The sequence below is a fragment of the Camarhynchus parvulus genome, chromosome 2, assembly GCF_901933205.1.
Source record: "Camarhynchus parvulus chromosome 2, STF_HiC, whole genome shotgun sequence".
Classification (NCBI taxonomy): Eukaryota; Metazoa; Chordata; class Aves; order Passeriformes; family Thraupidae; genus Camarhynchus; species Camarhynchus parvulus.
In genome coordinates, this window is record NC_044572.1 from 3400087 (window position 1) to 3419928 (window position 19842).

The window sequence follows — 19842 nt, forward strand, 5'->3', positions numbered from 1 at the left end:
GTATGAAATTGTTTTGATTGTGTTTTCTATTAGAGCCCAAACTGGTCTCAGTGGAAAGCAGTGAATGGAGTGCAATTGATTTTTATTTGTTTAGATCAGGCCCAAAGGCAATAAATACTTGGTGCTGTCTTCTCAGGAAGTAAACACAGCTTTACTTGAGAGTTTAAAGCTGAACCTCTAAATTTAGAATTAATAACAGACAATAAACAGGGGCAAACTTTATTGTAAAAATATAGAAGTCAAATACGGTTTCTACAGGAATTTACATTTATAATCCTCAGGTATTTAAATATGACCAGCTTTCAGAGAGTTAATGAAAAATTATTTCCATCCATCAATGACAAAGAGCAGTAATTAATTGCTTTAAATAAGGTGGTATAATTTTGTGGCTTTAGATAAAATCACACTGATTTATAGAGACTTATGAGATTTTTAATTTCACTTTTTGTGCAAGTGTTATAGTTAAGTACCAATGCATCATTGTCATAATTGTTGATACACAGACAACTTTTTAATAATCTGAAATTAACATGCACACACCATTTTGGGGAACAGAAGTACTGAGGACATAGAAAGCAGAAGTGGTTCTTACCTGCATGGGTTTGCCCCAAATTATCCACTTCCCAACCTGCAATTAGAAGAATGAAAATAATTAATTCATAATGATAATAGGTTGCAATTTAATTTTGATAAAAGTTTGACTCCCATAAAATGAATGGATGTAGCAGAGCCCAGAGGAGAACTGCAGGTTTAAATCTTTATTTCTGTGTTAGTCCTGTGTATTTATGTGTGGAAAAAGGTTTTCAGAAGATGGGATATTGTTAAATATCTGGTTTCATGGAGTTTCATCAGGCTCTAGGAAGAATATGAAAAATGGATGTAGGAGTTTTGTAAATTTTTTAAAAATTCTTTTTTAGGAGAATGTCTCAAAGTAAGGAAGACTCACACATTTCTAAAACACTGTGTCCAAACCCATGCTGCTGAAGATCCTAAACCACAACCATCACAATGGGAAATAATAAAACTTTGGGCTTAGATTAGAAATATCCCTTTCTTTTGTTCTTAAAAAAAAAAAAAAAAAATTGTTGGAATGATGCCAAACCAACCTCCCAACTCCCTGTGCTCAATGTTTAATCCCAACTGGGTTGAAATCAGGTTTTCCTGGCTCCTGGGTGGGTTCTGGCTCAGCTGGGGATGCAGGAGGAGCTGCCTGGAGCCAGGGAGTGGAGCTGCTGCACCGTGCACAGAGGAGCCTCAGGGAGCTGCTGCAAATCACTCTCCAAAAACATTCCCAGCACTTCACTGACCATTACATCAGGTGAAATATTCATTTCAGTTTAGTTCTGCACCCTCTGGAGCAGCCACAGGGCTTCAGGTTGTTCCCCTTTTAACCCCAGCGGTCAAATGTTAATTAGGGGATTGGAAAAACCTTCACAAAATTGTATGAGAAGGGTTTTGTTAAAAGTGAAATCCAAACAAAGACTGATTTTGATCCTATGAGAAAGGAGAAAGCATCTAAAGGAATAATATAATAACAGGAGGCTTTTCAGCATGGCATAAAATGTCGGGGTTTTATGTTATAATTCACATAACAATTTAAAATTCCTTGATTTCTCTGTCTCCTCTAAAGGAAATCTGTTGTGCTTTTATAGCTTTTAAGACAGAAAAAAGGAGGTTTAATGTGGAAATGATGGTGAGAGTATAGAAAACTCATTTGAAGCATCACGCAGGCTGTATTGTGACTTTGGATGGATTATTAAACATCAATCCTACACATCCAACCCACTGGGGACTTTGGGGGGTTGATCCTGGAAGCCACGGTGAGAACACCCACAGTCTCCATCCTCCTCTGCCCAGCTCCTGCTGCTCCCAGGGTTCCACAGGGAGAATTTACCCTGGATTTTAGGGAAAAGTTCTTCCCCCAGAGGGTGGTGAGGCACTGACCCAGGGAATGGTCACATTCCCAAGGCTGCCAGAGCTCCAGGAGAGACTGGACACCTCTCCCAGGGATGCACAGGCCGGGATTTTGTGCAGGGACAGGATGATTTTGTGTGTCCCTTCCAAGTCAGGATATTCTGTGACTAATTCCTGGGTGTTTGCAGATGTTGGGCAGATCTCTCAATTCTGAGGACGTGTCTCCAGTGCTCGGAGCATTTTCCTGCAGCCCAGGTGGTTCAGATTCTGCACAGGGCTGAGCTCACAGATGCGGGCAGAATATCAGGGATGGTGTGGTGGGTTCAGTGATGGTCAATATTAGAATCTTAAATAATATTATATTTATCTATTCTGCTCTGCAGAATAGTTTGGGGAGACCTTTTTTCCTCCTAAATCCACCCGACCCCAGGTTTATTAGTGGCTGTGTAGCTCAGTTTTAGGAATTTGTTGCTAAAATCAGCATGTGTTTCCAAAATCTGAATTCAGAACATGGATGTCAGGTTGTGATGAGGGAATTTTTATCTGTGGGTGTATCAGAGGATCAAAGAGCAAACCATCCCTCCTTTATCACTTCTTTCATGGTGCTTTTAACAGAATCTGCCTCTCCAGCCAGCAGCTCTGATGGAACCTGTCCCCTAAGTGAGGTCCCCTAGCTCAGCAGTCTGTGCCTCACACTGACCCACACAATCAGGGTAGAAAAAGCTACAAGAAAAAGTCCCCAAAACCTCATAAAAATCCACTTTTAGTTTATTATTTGTAATTTGACCTTAAAACTGTGCAGAATTCTTTCTGGAGAAAGACCAGGCCAGTATTATGTAGACTGATGCCTGGTGTTCCTGACATCCTGCTTATTACAGTGATGGCTCAGAAAAAGACATTTCTCTTAAATTTAAATGTTTTGAATGCAGCTATTTTTTCCCTACAATCTAAAAAGCATGACATAAAAATTATCATTATTTAATTCTAAACAGAGATAGCAGTTAGTCTCATTGATATTAAAATAATAAATTTTAGTTAATTTTTAATTTTATGACATCCATAATAACAGTTAAAACACATGAATGCACTTTTCCTGAAAGGAACAGGCTTGTTATAGAAATATTTTTGTATATATACTGAAATTATTATTACATTTCACTCTGTTTGGACATTATGAAGGGACTCACTTTTCTAACAACATTAATTTTGTGATTTGTAGTAGCAAGCAAGCCTTTTATTAACATATATTTCTATATCCGAGTCCTAACTAATGTACTGAAGAAAGTTCCAGTACAACATTGGACTGTACAGGCTTTTAGGCTTGATTCATCAACTCAATTTTCACTAATAAGTTAAGATACTAAGAAGTTAATTAGATTTACATTGAACATCATGCCCTGAATTACAAGAAAAAGTCAAAGTTGATCTATTGAGTGTTGGGATAAAATGAACATATATACAATTATATTTGTGAGGATGGGGATATAATTTTTTTAATTTCTATGCAATTATTTAAATAGATGTATTTTTATACATATAAAATATATCTGCATATATACATATATAAAAATATATATCTATTTATATTTTCATTTATATCTTCTATAGATAAATATATAATATAAATAGATATAATATATAATATTAAACTTTAAGATATAAACACATATAGAATATATATTTTATATTTATATATTATATATAGATATTTTATATATCTATAAATAGATATACATATAATATGTATATAAATACATATATATTACATATGTATATAAATATATTTTATATATTTTATATATGAATATATACAATATATTTTATGTAAACATATAGTAATATATATATGTTTGTATAAAGGATATATTATATATAAACAGATATATTTATATATAAACCCAGATATATTTTTTATATTAAAACATATATATATATATATATATAAACAGATATATTTTTATATATATATATGTATATGAAAGGACATGAGGGAACATACAGCCACCACATGCCTTTGAATTCCTGCATGCTGCAGCTGCTGCCTTGCCTTCAGACAGTGCAAGTTTCTTTATCCTGCAGCAAAATACGGATATTTATTTGACAGAAATCCATGGCATTGGTGCTGCTTTCCCACATGGCTGACAATGAAATGGAATTCAAGTGGATTTGTTTTGTGCACAACATTGAACATGTTTACACAGACCTGACCTTGCATCTAAAGGGTTGTAAGGAATCCCAGACACACTCTCATTTTTCCCAAGATTACCTCAAAATATTGTTTTCCTGCGTTATATTTTCACCTTAGTGCCTTTAAGACTCAAGAGTGAGCTGAGTAAATTTACTCTGGTGTCAGTGATGGAGTGGGTAGGACTACAGGACCCCTCACTCAGTGGGCTTTCCCACAAACCTTCTTGTTTTCCTACTCTTAGGACACAAACTGAGAAATGGGTGTGTTTGACTTCACTGATGAAGAAGAGAAAGCCCTTTAATATGATTATGCACTGGTCTAATAAAATGCATTGCTCTCTCAGAAATGAAGAATAAATAAAATATGATTTTCATCTGCATTTCCACTGGAAACACATTTTTCAGGGGTTTAATTCAAGGGTTACATTTACAAGGGACTTTTGAGGAGAGCATGTAGGGGCAGGATGAGGAGGAATGGCTTTAAACTGAAAATGGGCAGGTTTAGGTTGGGTGTTAGGAGAAAATTATTTACTGAAAGGGTGGGAGGCCCTGGCACAGGGTGCCCAGAGAAGCTGTGGCTGCCCCTGGATCCCTGGAAGTGCCCAAGGCCAGGCTGGATGGGCTTGGATCACTCTGGAATAGTGGAAGGTGTCCCTGCCATGGCAGGGGGGTGGCACGGGATGAGCTTTAAGATCTTTTCCAACCCAAACCATTCTATAATTCTATTATTCCATGATGGCAACATCTTAAATATCACAACTTTATGACTTCTTTGAATGACATCTGTGCTTCTCACATGCAGTTAAAGCCAGACTATGGAAATATGGACACAACAGCAGATACTAAACAGTGCCTGAGAACAGCACTTATTAAATCAATAATTGCTCTTATCAGTCAATAAACTCCTGGGGAAGCTGCTGATTTCCTCAGCACAGGATGGTTTATCCAGTGTATTGACAGGTTGTGTTATTTGCTGTTTGACCAGACTTAAGTAAGTGTCACTCTTTGGGAAGCAAATTTACAATTAATGCTTTAATTGACATTGGTAATTAGATGTTATTTGCAGCACTGCTCAGAGCTCCTATAGAAGATCTATCAGAATGCTGAGTTACCAATTCTAAAGACCAAGTACAGAAAATTCTCCTTATTTCTGTTTTCTGCAGAACGAGGTAAAAGAGGGAGAAAAAAAATCCAAGGACTTGCCAATGGCTCCCCATAGTGTTGGTGGCAGAGACCCAGACCTTTCCTGCCCTTTTCTTGCACATTTATCAGCCTTTCCTCTTTGATTTTTATTTACTGAGACCCAGAACTCATAATTCACCCCTCACTATGCAACAACTGATGAGAAACTCGACAACAGCAGTTGCTCCTGATTTAAAGTGGACAGGGATGGGGAAGCTGAAGCCAAGAACCAGCCTGTGCACGATGAGCCTCAGAGCCTTTTAGATCTCCTCCTTGGTGCCAGATCTGTGCTGGCTGCTCTCCACCTGCCTGGCCTCCCGTGGCTTTGTTTATCTGAACACAACTCGCATTTAACCCTTTTGTTCCAGCGTTTGTCCCTTATTAGTGGCAGGGCAGGAGGGGATGAAAGGCTTCCAAAGCTCTTCAATCCTGAATTGGCTTGCCCACACTTCTCCCATGGACCTGTTGTTCTCATCTCTGTACTGTGGGTTGGAGGGCTGCTCCACAAAGATAATTCTCCAAAAGGTTTTGGATTTTGACAGCATTAAGATCAACGTGCAAAGCCTGCACTGCTTTTACTGCACATTGTGTCCCTGCAGAAAGTGCAGCCACTGGGGCAGGGAGAGGCTGTGGAAAACATCTACAACCCCTTGTTATTTACAACCCCTTGTTATCCTGCTGTCCAGTTATGTGGATAACGAGCTGGATGGGCAGGAGTTTAATTTTTTTCTTTCCTGCTTTATATAGCACTGATTAGAAGTTTTACATTCAATTTCTAAATACAAAATAAACCAGTGAGCTCTCGCACCCGACTCCGCGGCATCCACCACGCTGAGCCTCCTCTCTGCTGTCCAGCTATGTGGATAACCACCTGGCTGGGCAGCAGTTTAATTTATTCATTCCCGCTTTATACAGCACTGATTAGAAGTTTTACATTCAATTTCTAAATACGAAATAAACCAGTGAGCTCTCGCACCCGACTCCGCGGCATCTACCGCGCTGAGCCTCCTCTCTGCCCTCCCCGTGGCTGCCTGCTGCTCTCCTGCTCCAGCAATCTGTTCAGCCGGCTGGCAAAGCCACAGTCAGCAGCAGCAGGCTACTTAGCAGCTTTTCTGCACTCTCTGAGCTCCCCACACGGGTTCTGGTTCCATACCCTTCCTGCTGTGTCCCTAGAAGGGACATCAGCCCTTTGCCAGTCCTGTGCCTGCACACACACGACCCCACACACACATTATCCAACCATCCCAGCTCCTTTGTTATGGCTCTTTGTGTTTTCCAGAGAAAATGTGGCCGCCCTGGATCCCTGGAAGTGTCCAAGGCCAGGTTGGATGGGGCTTGGAGCAACCTGGTGATGTCTCGGGTTTTAGCTTTTCTATTTTTCAGATTCTGTGCTGCTTTAGTGTGTGGGTCTGGGTTTCATATCAGGGCATGCTGAGCTCTGTGCACAGAGCAGGGAGACAAAACAATTCCTGCTCCAGCTGGGCACCAAGGACAAATGATCCAAATCTCAGCCCCAGAGCACAAACACCGTGGGCTGGAGAGAGAAAAACAAGCAGGGTGGGACTGCAGGGGCTAAAGCTGGAATGGGACAATGAACTGCAAGATGCAAATGGAGCAGAACTGATCCAAGGGAGAGACCCCGGGAGCGCTCGTGCATTTTGGGGCCATTTTGGTTCATCTTGGGTGCAGCCCTGGCTGGGCTCTTGTGCTGCCCAAGGTGCATCCATGGAGGAGATCCTTTGAATAAATCCCTGCTTTATTCTTTAGCTCTGTCCAGTCTCTGTTCTAGGTCAGCCTTCACAAGGCATCACTGGGATAGTGGAAGGTGTCCCTGCCCATGGGAGGGGGTAGGAACTGGATGATCTTTAAGGTCATTTGCAATAGAAACCATTCTGTGATTCCATAATCGATTGATTAATCCAGGGTTAGGTTACCTGCTTGGGTTTTGCAGTTTTATTAGCAGGATCTGTAGGAAGTAGCAGGCAGGCAAGGTCACAGAGTACATGTGCACACACCTTTCCCTGTGTTAAGTACTTCCCACAACAATTTCCAGGGGTTTGGGTCTCTCCAGCCTCATGCCCCATAGCCAATACTTTAAACTGGAGATTAAAAGCCACTATACAAGAGCAGGAGGTGACAGGACAAGGGATAATGGCTTCAAACTGACAGAGGGCAGGGTTAAATGGGATATTAGGAAGAAATTCTCTCCTGTGAGGGTGGGGAGGACCTGGCACAGGTTGTCCAGAGAAGCTGTGGCTGCCCCTGGATCCCTGGAAGTGTCCAAGGCCAGGTTGGATGGGGCTTGGAGCAACCTGGGATAGTGGAAGGTGTCCCTGCCCATGGCAGAGGATGGAAGTGAGAAGACTTTTAAGGTCCCTTCCTACCCAAACCATTCTGGGATTCTATTATTCCATTATTTACTGCAGATCACAATTTGCCTTGACAAAGGGATTTGTGAACAGAATGCTCACACAGAGATGTTACAAAGTGAATTGGTGTTTGTTTTATTTAGAAAGCACGAAAGCTGGGGCAGAGGATAATCAAGGGTAAGATTAGGAAGCCTTTTTCATACTTGTGTGTTTGAATAAGACCTGGTGCCTAAGGACATCTGAGTAACTGATCCTGTGGGGCAAACTCATTCCATCCAGTTTATCTACCTGAAGATAAGTTCACCTGGATTTTAAGTCTTCTCCCATAAGGGGCAGAAGCACTGGAATTTCCAGTTGGGTTTAGATATCTGTCCTACCATGAGAGGAAAAAGCTTCTGCAAGTCTTTGTTACCCAGAGATTTGTGTAGTAAAGGCTGGGACAGACTGATACAGAACTAATTTCTTCCTATATCCCAGTTTACCTTCAGGGCACAGGGACAAGATCCAGAAATCATGGGAGAATTCCAGTGAGGTCCCACATGGAGAACAGAAAGGCCAGAGCACACAGGGCTGGCTAAGGCAGGATTATGCACAGATATGATCAATAATATTTAAGGGAAATCATGGCTTTATTCTTTTCTTCCTCTTTCCTGTTAAAGGATGTGAAACTAGAAGTGGACTGAGGTCACCATAGCAACTAAGCATCATCTAAACATTATGTGAGTCCTTCCTTTGAGTCTGGCTGTCACAGAATCATCCATCAGAGTGCAGGATCAATGCAATTACTATTGAAGGGTCTCCTAGCTCTAGGGAGGGCAGGGATCATATTTGAGAGAAAAACAAAAGTTTTTTTCAAACAAGAACCATGAAATAATTTGAAACATTGCCCAAAAGAGATTGTCAGTTCTGAAATAACTCCTAGAGAAGAAAACAAATTAAATGTCTTGTTCAAAGGTAAGCATGAATGTGTGCCCACCACACCTAAAATCCTGCAATCACCTGGAGCTCTTTCCCCAAACATTTGGGTCAAGAGGAGAAAGATGAACAGAGCAAAGATTATTAGGAAAGGTTGAAGGATTTGCTCATGTTGCCCCTGCAGTGATACTTCAATCTATCACCTTTTGCAGTCCAAGTGTTCTCCAAACCACTCAGCAGCTCTCAGCATCTTCCACCCTTGAATTCTTCCCAAAGGTGCAGGATTTTTTTTTTCCACCAAGGCCAAATTAGCTCTCAGATCAAAGTTCTTGAGCTGTGTTGCAGCTTTCCCCTGACCACTGCAGGATGTCGCCCTGCAGAGGACCAAGGACTTGATCTTCAGCTGAAAAGCTCTTGCTCATGCTGCACGTTTGAGTATCAGAGACACAGAGCTTTATGTCCCCATAATTTGGTGGGAAAAGCCACAATACGTCTTTTTTTTCTGCTAGAAAGCATCTGAGAGGCTCAGCTGCTTGAATAGAATTGAAGCTCCAGTTACTGTTCTTTGATGACTGCATTTCCCTCCCATTTTCTCTGCATTGCAGATGGACTTCATGATGCTGTGACCATGGAGGCTTAATTACAGCTTGTCCTCCTCTCTTTGGAAAAGCTGGAGTAATCTCATGGCTTTACTGCCTGTGCAAAGCTCATGGATGAAAACCAGCTGAAAATGGCTTGTTATCTATCAAGTGCCATTTTATATATATTTTTTTCCTTTATTTTTAATTTTTTAATGGTTTATACATAAAATGGATACCTTTGCACTGAACTTGATTATGACTGCTATGTAGGATCTTATGTAAAATTAAGGATGAAACAAAGGTTTCCGAGTCCTGGTTGCTTCAACAAGTAAATAAATAAATAAATAAATAAATAAAAATAAGCTCCAATGGCTAATTATCATTCCCATGTTGAGAATGCTGGGATGGGTCATACATGTTTTCCAGAGAGAACTGGTTATAGGGCTTTTCTTCCCTCAGTTTCCAAACAGGCTATTGGAATACTCATCCAGGCAAAACATCCTTGAAGAGAAATCTGGACCTTTGCGTTGATCTTTTGCCTTTTTGACAGGCTAATGCAATTTCCAATTTCCCTCTGCTGCAATGCTGACCTTAATTTCAGCAGTAGCAACAAAACCCTGCATCTTTTACCTCAGTAGAAAATAAGCACACAATCTTCCAGGGATATTTGGGCGTTTAGGAGGCCCCTGATCCTTATCAGTCACTTTTTGTTCCTGTCTAAACAGAAAACTATCAATACATAACCCAAACTAATAGAAACTGTAACTTGCAAATATTTCCAACAGCTTTCACTTTGGGAAGTCAATGACTTTTACTGTCTTTTCACCCAGCTTGGGGGTTTTGTACCATTTCCCCATGTCAGCTTTTAAAGCCCTTTACCAGGACTGTCTCCCCAAGAAAGGACACAAAAGGATTTGAAGATAGAGCATCACTTCCCTTCTCATTAACTCTTCTCTTGTCATCCTATTCCAGTTGATTAGGGATAAATCTAAACTCAGGCACAGACTGCTTCCCAAATCCAATTAAACCCGTGTTCATTAATCCCACTGTCCACCCTTGGCATCTCTACTGCAGCACTTACGAGGTTTGGGTTTCTTACACAATCAATTAATCAATTAATTAGTACAACAAAGTACTTGAGTGTTTCCCTGCATTTTAAATGGGATCAGTGACAGACTATTTCCAATTTCTTGGCATAACAGAGCTCATTGCCTGAGCACTGATTGTGTTCAACCAAGAGAAGCAACAAGCCAAAGAGTTTGGTTCTGAAATGTGAGCATAGGATGTAATTCCCTCTTAAACTCTCTAATACCTGATTACATTCTTTATTCTACTGGATTTTAATTAGGAACCCTTAATCCTGGTGTCAACATAGGACAGGTTTTCTGCCTTTGGTAAAAATTAGGAGAATTTTCTCTGTTGTACACAGTGAACCATGTTTTGTGGTAAATGTAGCAGGGAGCATCCTAAACTGAGCACCAGATAAACTACCTGAATTGCTGGAAGATTCAGTAAGAGATGCTCATATTTATCATTTGGATTTGTGAATGAAAGCGTTTTCCAAATGTGGAGCATATGGCAACGCTCAGAAACTGTCAATTATCCTTTGTATTATTCCTTACTGCAAATCAAAGGACTGAAAATATGTTCATTTCTGATCTGGTTATTGAGTTCCATTTGGGTGTGTTTACACATTCCAGAATATTTCAGCTGTACAGTGCCAAGCAGAAAGAGCCACAGATTTTGCTTCTGCAGATTTCCATTGCCAGGCAATATCACCTCTGTCTGGAAAAAAAAAAAAAAAAAAAAAAAAAAACAAAGAAGAGAAAATTCTCCAGCTGGGAGTGCAGATCACTGTGCTAGGGCCATCTCTAGGTTTTGCTATGTCCTACTGAAAGGTAACATCACAGAAAATATGGTTTTCTTCTTTTTACCTCTTCAAATATGCCTTAGAATGCTTTAAATATGTCCTGTTGTGGAGTGGGTGTTTCTGGAGCCAGTGTTGGGAGAGCACTGGAGAAATAGTAATATACAAGAGAGAGATCATGGAAGTGACAGCTCCTGGTGGAAATAATGTTTGATGGATATCAGTCACAGAAATCCATGTGGAAGAGGGAAAAAATTAATTTTGGGGAACTATCTAGAAGGAAAGGCACTGTAATCCCTAATTTTTTACAAGATGAGAAAAGACTCAGGAACTAATAAGATTTTTTCCATTGGAGGAAAGGAATCTCCAGTGGAGAGATTTTGAGAATGATATTTTTCTTCACAGCCTGCATCTGAAAGGAATGAAAAATTCTGGTGATTCTGGAGGATTGGAGAGGTGAAATGAAATTTTAGAAGGCAGGGTTGCCAAGCACACGGAATTTCACTTGGAACTTTCTGCATGATGTTGACAGCAGCTCAAAAATTACTCTTTGGTTTAATTGCAATGAAGGTTAAAGCAGAGCAGATTAAAACCAGCAACAGCTGGTATTTTTAGCTAAATACAGAGCTAATTTTTTCCAAAAAGCATCCCTCCAGATGACAGCTTAGTTAGTTAATTTTTCTTTTGTAGTCTCTTTTATTTTTTTCCCCATTTTGCTCCATATGAAAATCAGACATCCAAGCAAAGGCAGTCAGATTCCTTTCTGAAATTCCCAAAACAAGCAGTGACTTTGCTCACCTCCAGACAAGCATTTGAAAGGGGTCAGAGAAAGCATCTTCTACAAGAGCCCACTGTTTTCCATTTACTGAACTAGAAATCCATGTGATCACTTCATAAATTCACATCTAAATTTAAATATCCAAAGCCAGGTGAGATATTTCCCACCTACTCTTCAAGATCAGGACACCCCATGATTGCCCTGGGATTATGTTGTACCTTCAGGTGCCTCAGAGCACAAACTTTTTAAAAGTATAATTTAAAGTCATTGCTGCATTTGTAAAAATTATCTATGGCCATATAAAAATGTTGCTGTACTAGGAATGATTTTGCTATTAATAAATATTAGTGTCCATGACCAGCCTAGCTCCATAAACAGAGCAGCAGCCAGAGGACACTATAACAATCCCTAAAATGTGATTATCCATGTCTTGGAAACATTAGAGTTCTGTAATAACCCATTATTTAGAGAACCATCATGAAATGTGGCTTTTTTCATTAAACCCTCATTGAACAAATACACTTGGCTAATTAAAACTAGCAGCAATAATGGCAAAGCTGATGCTGATTCAGCCAGGAGAGTGAATGGGATGTTGATAATTGGGATGTTGATAATTCCACCTTGGGGTCAGCAGTGCAATCCCAGCCACATCTGCTGAGATTTCCAGCTAATTCAGGTTAAATGTTTATTTGTTTATCTAATGAATGATAAATCTTGGGTGTGTTCCTGGTGAACAGATGTCCAAAATCCCCTCAAACCCAGCCCTACACGAGGTAAGAGCTGTCACTTTTATTGGGGATCCCATGAGGAGATAAAGAAATGGGACATATGCTTCCACTGGATGGAAAATTCTTCCCTTAGGGTCATACTGTCACCCCACCACAGGCCAAATGGAAAGTACAGCGTGTGAGGAGATCTGTAAATCCTGGGAAAAATATTTTAAAATATTATTTCAGCCCTTTATTTTACATAGAGGAAATAAATAGAGCAATAAATAAATAAATAAAGCTTATATAAATATAAACTTACATTAAAAGCCTATATAATAGATATGAAATATACAATATATAATATAATATAATATAATATAATATAATATAATATAATATAATATAATATAATATAATATAATATAATATATATACAATATACTATATATTATATATTATTTCTTTATTTATTTGCTCATCTAAAGGCTCTATCATTTTTATTGAAAGAAATCATGTTTTAATGCAAATAATTTGTATTATTTTTCTTTAAATAATTTATGTAAATAAATAAAATCTTTATTTAAACAAATAGAAGCCGTGAATATAATAAATACAATAAAAATCTTGATTTTATTTAAATCTATAATATTTTGGTTCAAGTAAATATAAAAGAAATATAATAAAAAATCTATTTTTTTATTTAAATAATCAAATTCAAATAAATAAAAATATTTCTATTTAAAATTGTTTTCCATTAACAACTAACCATTTACTTAAGACCTGGAACAGATCAAATTGAGTTGATCTTGTATCTGAAGTGGGTCATGGGTTAGGTGACATTGGTGATGCCTGTGCCTGCACATGCTGGAATGGATGTGAGGATTAAAAGTGAGGATTTCAGAATTCCTGGAGCTGTGTATAAAACACTGTCTCCTAAAAATGATGCTCCGTGTGTGTGGCAGTGCAAAAAAAAAGCAGATTTTTGACTCAAGGCTGTAAATGAATAATTAATTGATAAAATTAAATTGATAAAATTGATAAAATAATTAATTGATAAAATAAACTTTGGGAAAAATGAACTTGTTCCTCAAAGGACAGTGCTAATTAAGGGATCTGCAGTGGGTGCTGGGAGCAAATGGACCAATCTGTGTTAATTACTAGCACAGGGACAGAAGGATGTTTATATCTATGCTTATGTTTACATCTAATGAGACATAAATAAAAATCATCACACACAAAAAAGTGATGGAACTTCTGCCTCTCTCCAGAAATCTTTAATTCCACCCTGAACCCCCAACATGGAGCTCCTCACTGCTCATCTCAAGCCTCTGTTCTCCTTCAGCACAAGCAGAACGTGCTCTACATTTTAATTATTTCCTAAAATTGATGCCAACTGTGATCCCCAAGACTCAAACAAAGATTTGGGTCCCCACTGAATTCAGTGAGACCCAAAGGCAGAATATTCCCTTTAGCAGCTCAAATTTGTGATATTTTCATGCTGTGCAATCTGTGAAAGCTTTTTTTTTCACACCTCCCCTCCCACCCCGTGCACACTCACGTATCTACACACAAATATCCTGGTTTTCTGTGATTTATTTATAACTGGAGCCCAGCTGGAGAGGTTTTGATGTCTTAGGATCTAAGTGAGGTTTTACACTCGTGCTGGCCACGAGGCTTTACCAGGCAGAGGTGAAGAAGAAAGAGAAAATACTTTACCATCTTCAGAGATGATAAATCTGAAGAGTGCAGGACACTTGACAAAGACAATTTCTCCCACACTTGCAGGTTTCCAGCATGTGATATTGTCCCACATTCCTGGGCAACCTGTGGAAGAGAAGGGATAAAATATGTTAGTGGTGGAAATCCATGCCTTTCCTCACACTGTTGCTGAGCTTTGTGATTGATTCTTCCTTCTAAAATATTCTTGTTTAGAATAATAAACAGCGTCACTTTCCCTGGGAAAAGATATTTTTAATTTACAGGAATAGGAAAAAATCCTTAGCGGCATCACACAGTAATGACCAGGCTTTACTCTCCCAGAAGATGACATTCTTTAGTCCAAATTTCACTCCAATATTGCCTGAAACAAATTTTCCCTTGAGTATGAAACCTGCTGCCATTTAGTTATCTTTCAGAAGGACTGGGTTAATAATAATAATAAAAAAAAAAAAAAAAAAGAAACCAAAAATCTTATGTATCGTATCTTTGATTAAACTCCATGAATTTCTGTTGGCTTTAATCCTCACTCATTTTGGAATTTGTCTGAAAATTGAAAAGCAGTTTGTGCTTCATCCTGCAGCCATTTTTGTGAATATGTGAGACAATCTCACTCCTCCATCCCACTTATTTTCTTTAAAAAATGTCCTTCCTTACCAAAGAACTGTCCTAACATCATTCATTATTTTTACTGCAGCCATTGCTCTAGAGAATATAAACTCACAATGTCAAAAGAGGATTTTTTTTTTGACCTCTAATGATTTCTTGCATAAGCTAAAAATAGATGCAGGTCTTTAATAACAGTTCAAAGATGATGCCTCAGGTAACAAACTTTGAAGCAAAGGTCTGAGTGTTAAAAAATCCCAATTTCCTGCAACATGAATGCAGGAAGAGGAGGTGATGGGACTATGGGTGGGAGTTGTCTTCTCTTGAGATATAAGAAAAAATAATTTAAAATTTATTGTAAATTCAATAAAGGAACCCAGCTCATGCTTCTTTCTGGCCTCTGTGCCATAGATATGAAAAACTGGCTTTCAAAAAGAATAAATCTTCCTGTAATCTTGAAAACCATTTTACCAGCTCCCAAACCTAGAAGGCTTATCTAGCGTACACAAAAACTCAGAGAATATTTCAAATTTCCTACTAATATTTAAAAAAAAATACTTAGTGAGTGCATCTCGAATAAAAATCATCTTTTTTCTCAGCAGGAAAAGCAAGAAGAACCAAACCTAAACATTTCCACTGCTTATTTGCATTTGATGTTGAGATCGAGCAAATAATCCTATCAACTGAAAAAGAGCCTCCAGCTCCATGATTTTCTACCAGGTTTTCTGTCAAAATTCTCTCCCTTGGACTGTGTGCCAAGGGAAATAAAACCTTGAGGAAAAGCAGATAATACTTCCAAGTATTTCTGCCTGGCATGGGTCCAATTTAATGAGATGTGGGTGATGAGCTCGTTAAAGCTGTGTGGGCTCCCCCAGCTCCTGTGATTCAGCAGGTCCCCATCAGTGGAGGAGGGATGTTCTCAGCACTGGATTTGGTGTCTTTTTCTTTATCCATCAGCTTCAGTGGTAGCAAATCCACTCCTATTTTTTTTTTACCCCGGTCCTACGTTTTATTTTTCTCACAAAAACAGAAGGCTGAGGGTACCACGTGTGGTGAGTAGAGCAGCTCAGAGTAAGTTGGTGTTTAAAGAATTAGGTCAGTGTCAAACAATGCTGTTGTCATGTTCAACATCATAATAAGAAGACCCACAAAAATACAAAGTTGTGGTAGAAATGCTCATTAAATCATCACAGGAGCTGGAAAAAAAATAAAGGAATCCTTTATATTCTCTCCTCTACCTCTCTTTTCCCTCTCCTATCCCAGATTGTTTCTTTTGCCAGATGAGGATCTCACCCCATGACTGCTGTAATTCACCAGAATATTTCTAAAGTCTCAAAACCTGGGGTTTGAAAGGTTTGGACTCTCTCAGCACATGGTGGGGACATTGTGATGTCCTGTGCCAGAATTTGGACTCAATGATCCTTGTGGGTTCCTTCCAGCTCAGGATATTCTGATTTTATAATTTTGTGATACTGTTTATGTACTAAGGATGGTAATCACAACCACGTTGAGTGCTGTTAGATTTTACTATTTTTGATAGCTTTTGTCTGTCCATGCAGCAGGAAATGCATTTTCCATGAAAATCTGAGGATGTGCAGCAACAGGTTTCTAGCTCACTGAAGTGTGGCACTATGTGCAAAAGGAAATTATGTGTGAACATCCACGTTAATGAGACATTTGCTTACAAGGGATGCTGGAGATAATCAGTGGTAAATGAGATCTTTGGAGAAACACCTGTTGGTCTTGCTTGAGTTAACTGTGTTGAATAGGAATAGGAAAAAAAACTTTATTTCTTATTATTATTATTTCAACATAGATATCTTCCAGTATATAGACATTATCCAGCAATGGATAATGCAAACCAGAGAAATGCAAGGATATCCTCAGGATGCAGAACAGGAACAGCCACAGCATAAATATCCCATGGCAGCGTGGATGAAATTCAGTTATAGCAGGTGGCTGATTTTGTGGCAATTCCATGCAGAGATAAAAACCAGCCCCATTTAAAAAGAAATTACAAGTTCATTGTGTTAGAAAACACTGATGTGCTGGCACTGGGAGAGAGGGGAGAGAGAAGCAGCAAGTCAAGCAATTTACCTTAAAATAGGGGAGAGATGGAGGTTGTAAAGAATTCCCCACCAATAAGAACATTGTCGGATCCTGCTTGGAAAAGTGTATTTGAAACAAATAATTTAAAAGAGCAAAGAAAAGGATGACAACAAAAAAATAAATAAAAAATTAAATGGAATAAAGGGCAGCGTGCACAATCTCCCTACATTTGTAAACCATGCTGCAGCCAGCAATTCCTGCTGGGTGAAATCTGCCCACGGAAATCAAAGTGACTTGAGTGTGAAACTGCCCAGCAGGGTCCCCTGTGGCACTGATGGGGTCTCCCCACTGCCCAGTGACGTAGGGATGCCCAAGAAGGATTGGAGAGAGGTGGCTCACACACTCCAACTGAAGCCGGACAAATTTTCCTAGTTTTTAGCATCTTAGGAAACCAGTAATAACAAGGAATAGTTTTAAAGAGTAAGATTTCACGTGGGAGGGGATGAAAAAAAAAATTACAGGTAGTGGTCCTGGAATCGAAATAATCACAGATTTAGAGAGGCATTAAGGTTAGAAAAGGCCTCTCAGAATATCAAACCAGTACTGCCAAGTCCACCACAAAACCTTGTCCCCAGGTGCCACATCCACGTGTTTTTTGAAAACTTATAGGAATAGTAATTCCACCACTTCCCTGTTCAGCCTGTTCCAATGCTTGACCACCTTTCCAATGAAGAAATTTTCCCCAATATCCAATCTAAACCTCCCCTGGCACAAGCTAAGAATGTCTCCAGAAAGCCTTCTCTATCAAAATTATTATTTTGACATTTTTCTTATCTCCAGCACCCCTTTTTCAAAAATGGGGGGCTGCACAAAGGAGTAATAGTGCAATGGGCAATGGAATTCATGGATTCATACACAGACAGGAGGATTCATAATAGACAAGAATTTGCATGAAATTTGTTCCCTTGGCAAATCAAGAAAAAATGTAATTACAAAAATGTTAGACTTCTGTATTTTTCATGTAGGGAAATAAAGGCCTGAGATGAAAATCCACCCTTCTGGCTTAAAGCATTCAGTTTGATTTTCAGTTCCTCTCCTCATTTATTGGTTTAAAATATCACCTTCAAGGTCGTATTGCCTTCAGGAGAGTAATATCAAAGGAAAGGTAATGTAACAAACCAGCATATTAAACTGAATTATGTGGTGCACAATAACTTCTAAAGGGCACACTACATATAAAGCCTTGCAGAGAGAGGGGAATATGAGATAGGAGCTCTCTGTTCCTTCATAAATCTGGGTAAATACTAAAATAAATAAGGGCTTGAGCGTGGCCTGGGTATGGGGATATGATTTCCAAAAGTAATTGACATTTCAAAGTGCAGGTGTCTTTGAGGAGTTCCTGTCACAGAAATGTTGTTCCTGGAGGTGTTTGGAGTGGGCACCAACCCTGGAACTCTGTCAGACCCAGCACCGTGCACTCCCAGCCCAGAGAGCCAAAAGCAAGGTGGGCAGCAGGACAAGGGTGGGGGTTCTGCGGCTCTGCTCTGTGAGATAGCACCTCCAGCACAGAAAGTTGTGGAGCTCCTGGAATGAACCCAGAGGAGGCCACAGAAATGCGCCAGGGCTGGAGACCCTCTGCTCTGGAGCCAGGCTGGGAGAATTGGGAATGTTCCCCTGGAGAGGAGAAGGCTCCAGGGAGAGCTCAGAGCCCCTGGCAGGGCCTGGAGGGGCTCCAGGAGAGCTGGAGAGGGGCTGGGGACAAGGGATGGAGGGACAGGACACAGGGAATGGCTTCCCACTGCCAGAGGGCAGCGATGGATAAGGTGTTAGACATTCTTTACTGTGGGACACTGGAAGAAGTTCCCAGAGAAGCTGTGGCTGCCCCTGAATCCCTAGAATTGTCCAAGGCCAGGTTGGATGGGGCTTGGAGCACCCTGGGATGGTGGGAGGTGTCCCTGCCATGGCAGGGGGTGGGATGAGATGATCTTTAAGTTCCCTTCCAACCCAAACCATTCTGGGGTTCTTGAAAGACCGGGCCACAACAGAGTAGGAATGTAACACCAACTGAAATTCAGAGTAAGTTATAAGAGAGAGAAGCTTGGTTTTTTTACTTTCCCAGTTCTGCTCCTGATAAATTTTGGAATTATGAGAACCAAGTCTGTTCTTTCATCTGGCCCAGTTATTACACCAGGAAGTATTTTTTTCTATCCAAGTAATGCTGTTGCTGCCCAGAGAAGCACCTTGTTCTGTCTAACCTGGTATTCATTCACCTCATCAGCATAAAAGCTTTATGTGTACCTCTAAGGGAAGTTCTGCATTTCTTTTACAGTGTACAAAATTAAAAAAAAAAAAACAAAACAAAAAACAGGCAAATGTGGAGGGCACTGGTAGAAAGTTTCTAACTATCACAGAACTACAGAATCATGGAATGGTTTGGGTTGGGAGGGACCTTAAAGACCATCTCATTCCACCCCTGCCGTGGGCAGGAACACCTTCCACTGTCCCAGGTTGCTCCTGATTCTTTGTGAAGGCTGACCTAGAACAGAGGCTGGACAGAGCTAAAGAATAAAGCAGGGATTTATTAAAAGGCCTCCATGGATGCACCTTGGGCAGCACAAGAGCCCAGCCAGGGCTGCACCCAAGATGAACCAAAATGGCCCCAAAATGCACGAGCGCTCCCGGGGTCTCTCCCTGGGATCAGTTCTGCTCCATTTGCACCTTGCAGTTCATTGTTCCATCCCAGCTTTAGCCCCTGCAGTCCCACCCTGCTTGTTTTTCTCTCTGCAGCCCACGGTGTTTGTGCTCTTGGGCTGAGATTTGGATCATTTGTCCTTGGTGCCCAGCTGGAGCAGGAATTGTTTTGTCTCCCTGCTCTGTGCACAGAGCTCACCATGCCCTGATGTGAAGCCCAGACCCACACACTAAAGCAGCACAGAATGTGAAAAATACAAAAGCCAAACCCTGAGGC

The 19842-nt window shown here is 39.9% G+C and overlaps 1 protein-coding gene across 5 annotated transcripts in view; it reads right to left on the reverse strand.

Annotated features, from left to right (window-relative positions):
- Nucleotides 1–19842, reverse strand: part of ADCYAP1R1 (ADCYAP receptor type I) — a 147357-nt gene that overhangs the window by 44423 nt on the left and 83092 nt on the right. For all 5 annotated transcript variants that reach the window (XM_030943055.1, XM_030943058.1, XM_030943057.1 and 2 more), the window contains 2 exons: nt 14220–14327; nt 593–628 (listed from right to left, as the gene is read on the reverse strand). In XM_030943055.1, the coding sequence (XP_030798915.1) occupies nt 593–628; nt 14220–14327 (144 nt within the window). The remainder of the gene's footprint in view (nt 1–592; nt 629–14219; nt 14328–19842) is intronic.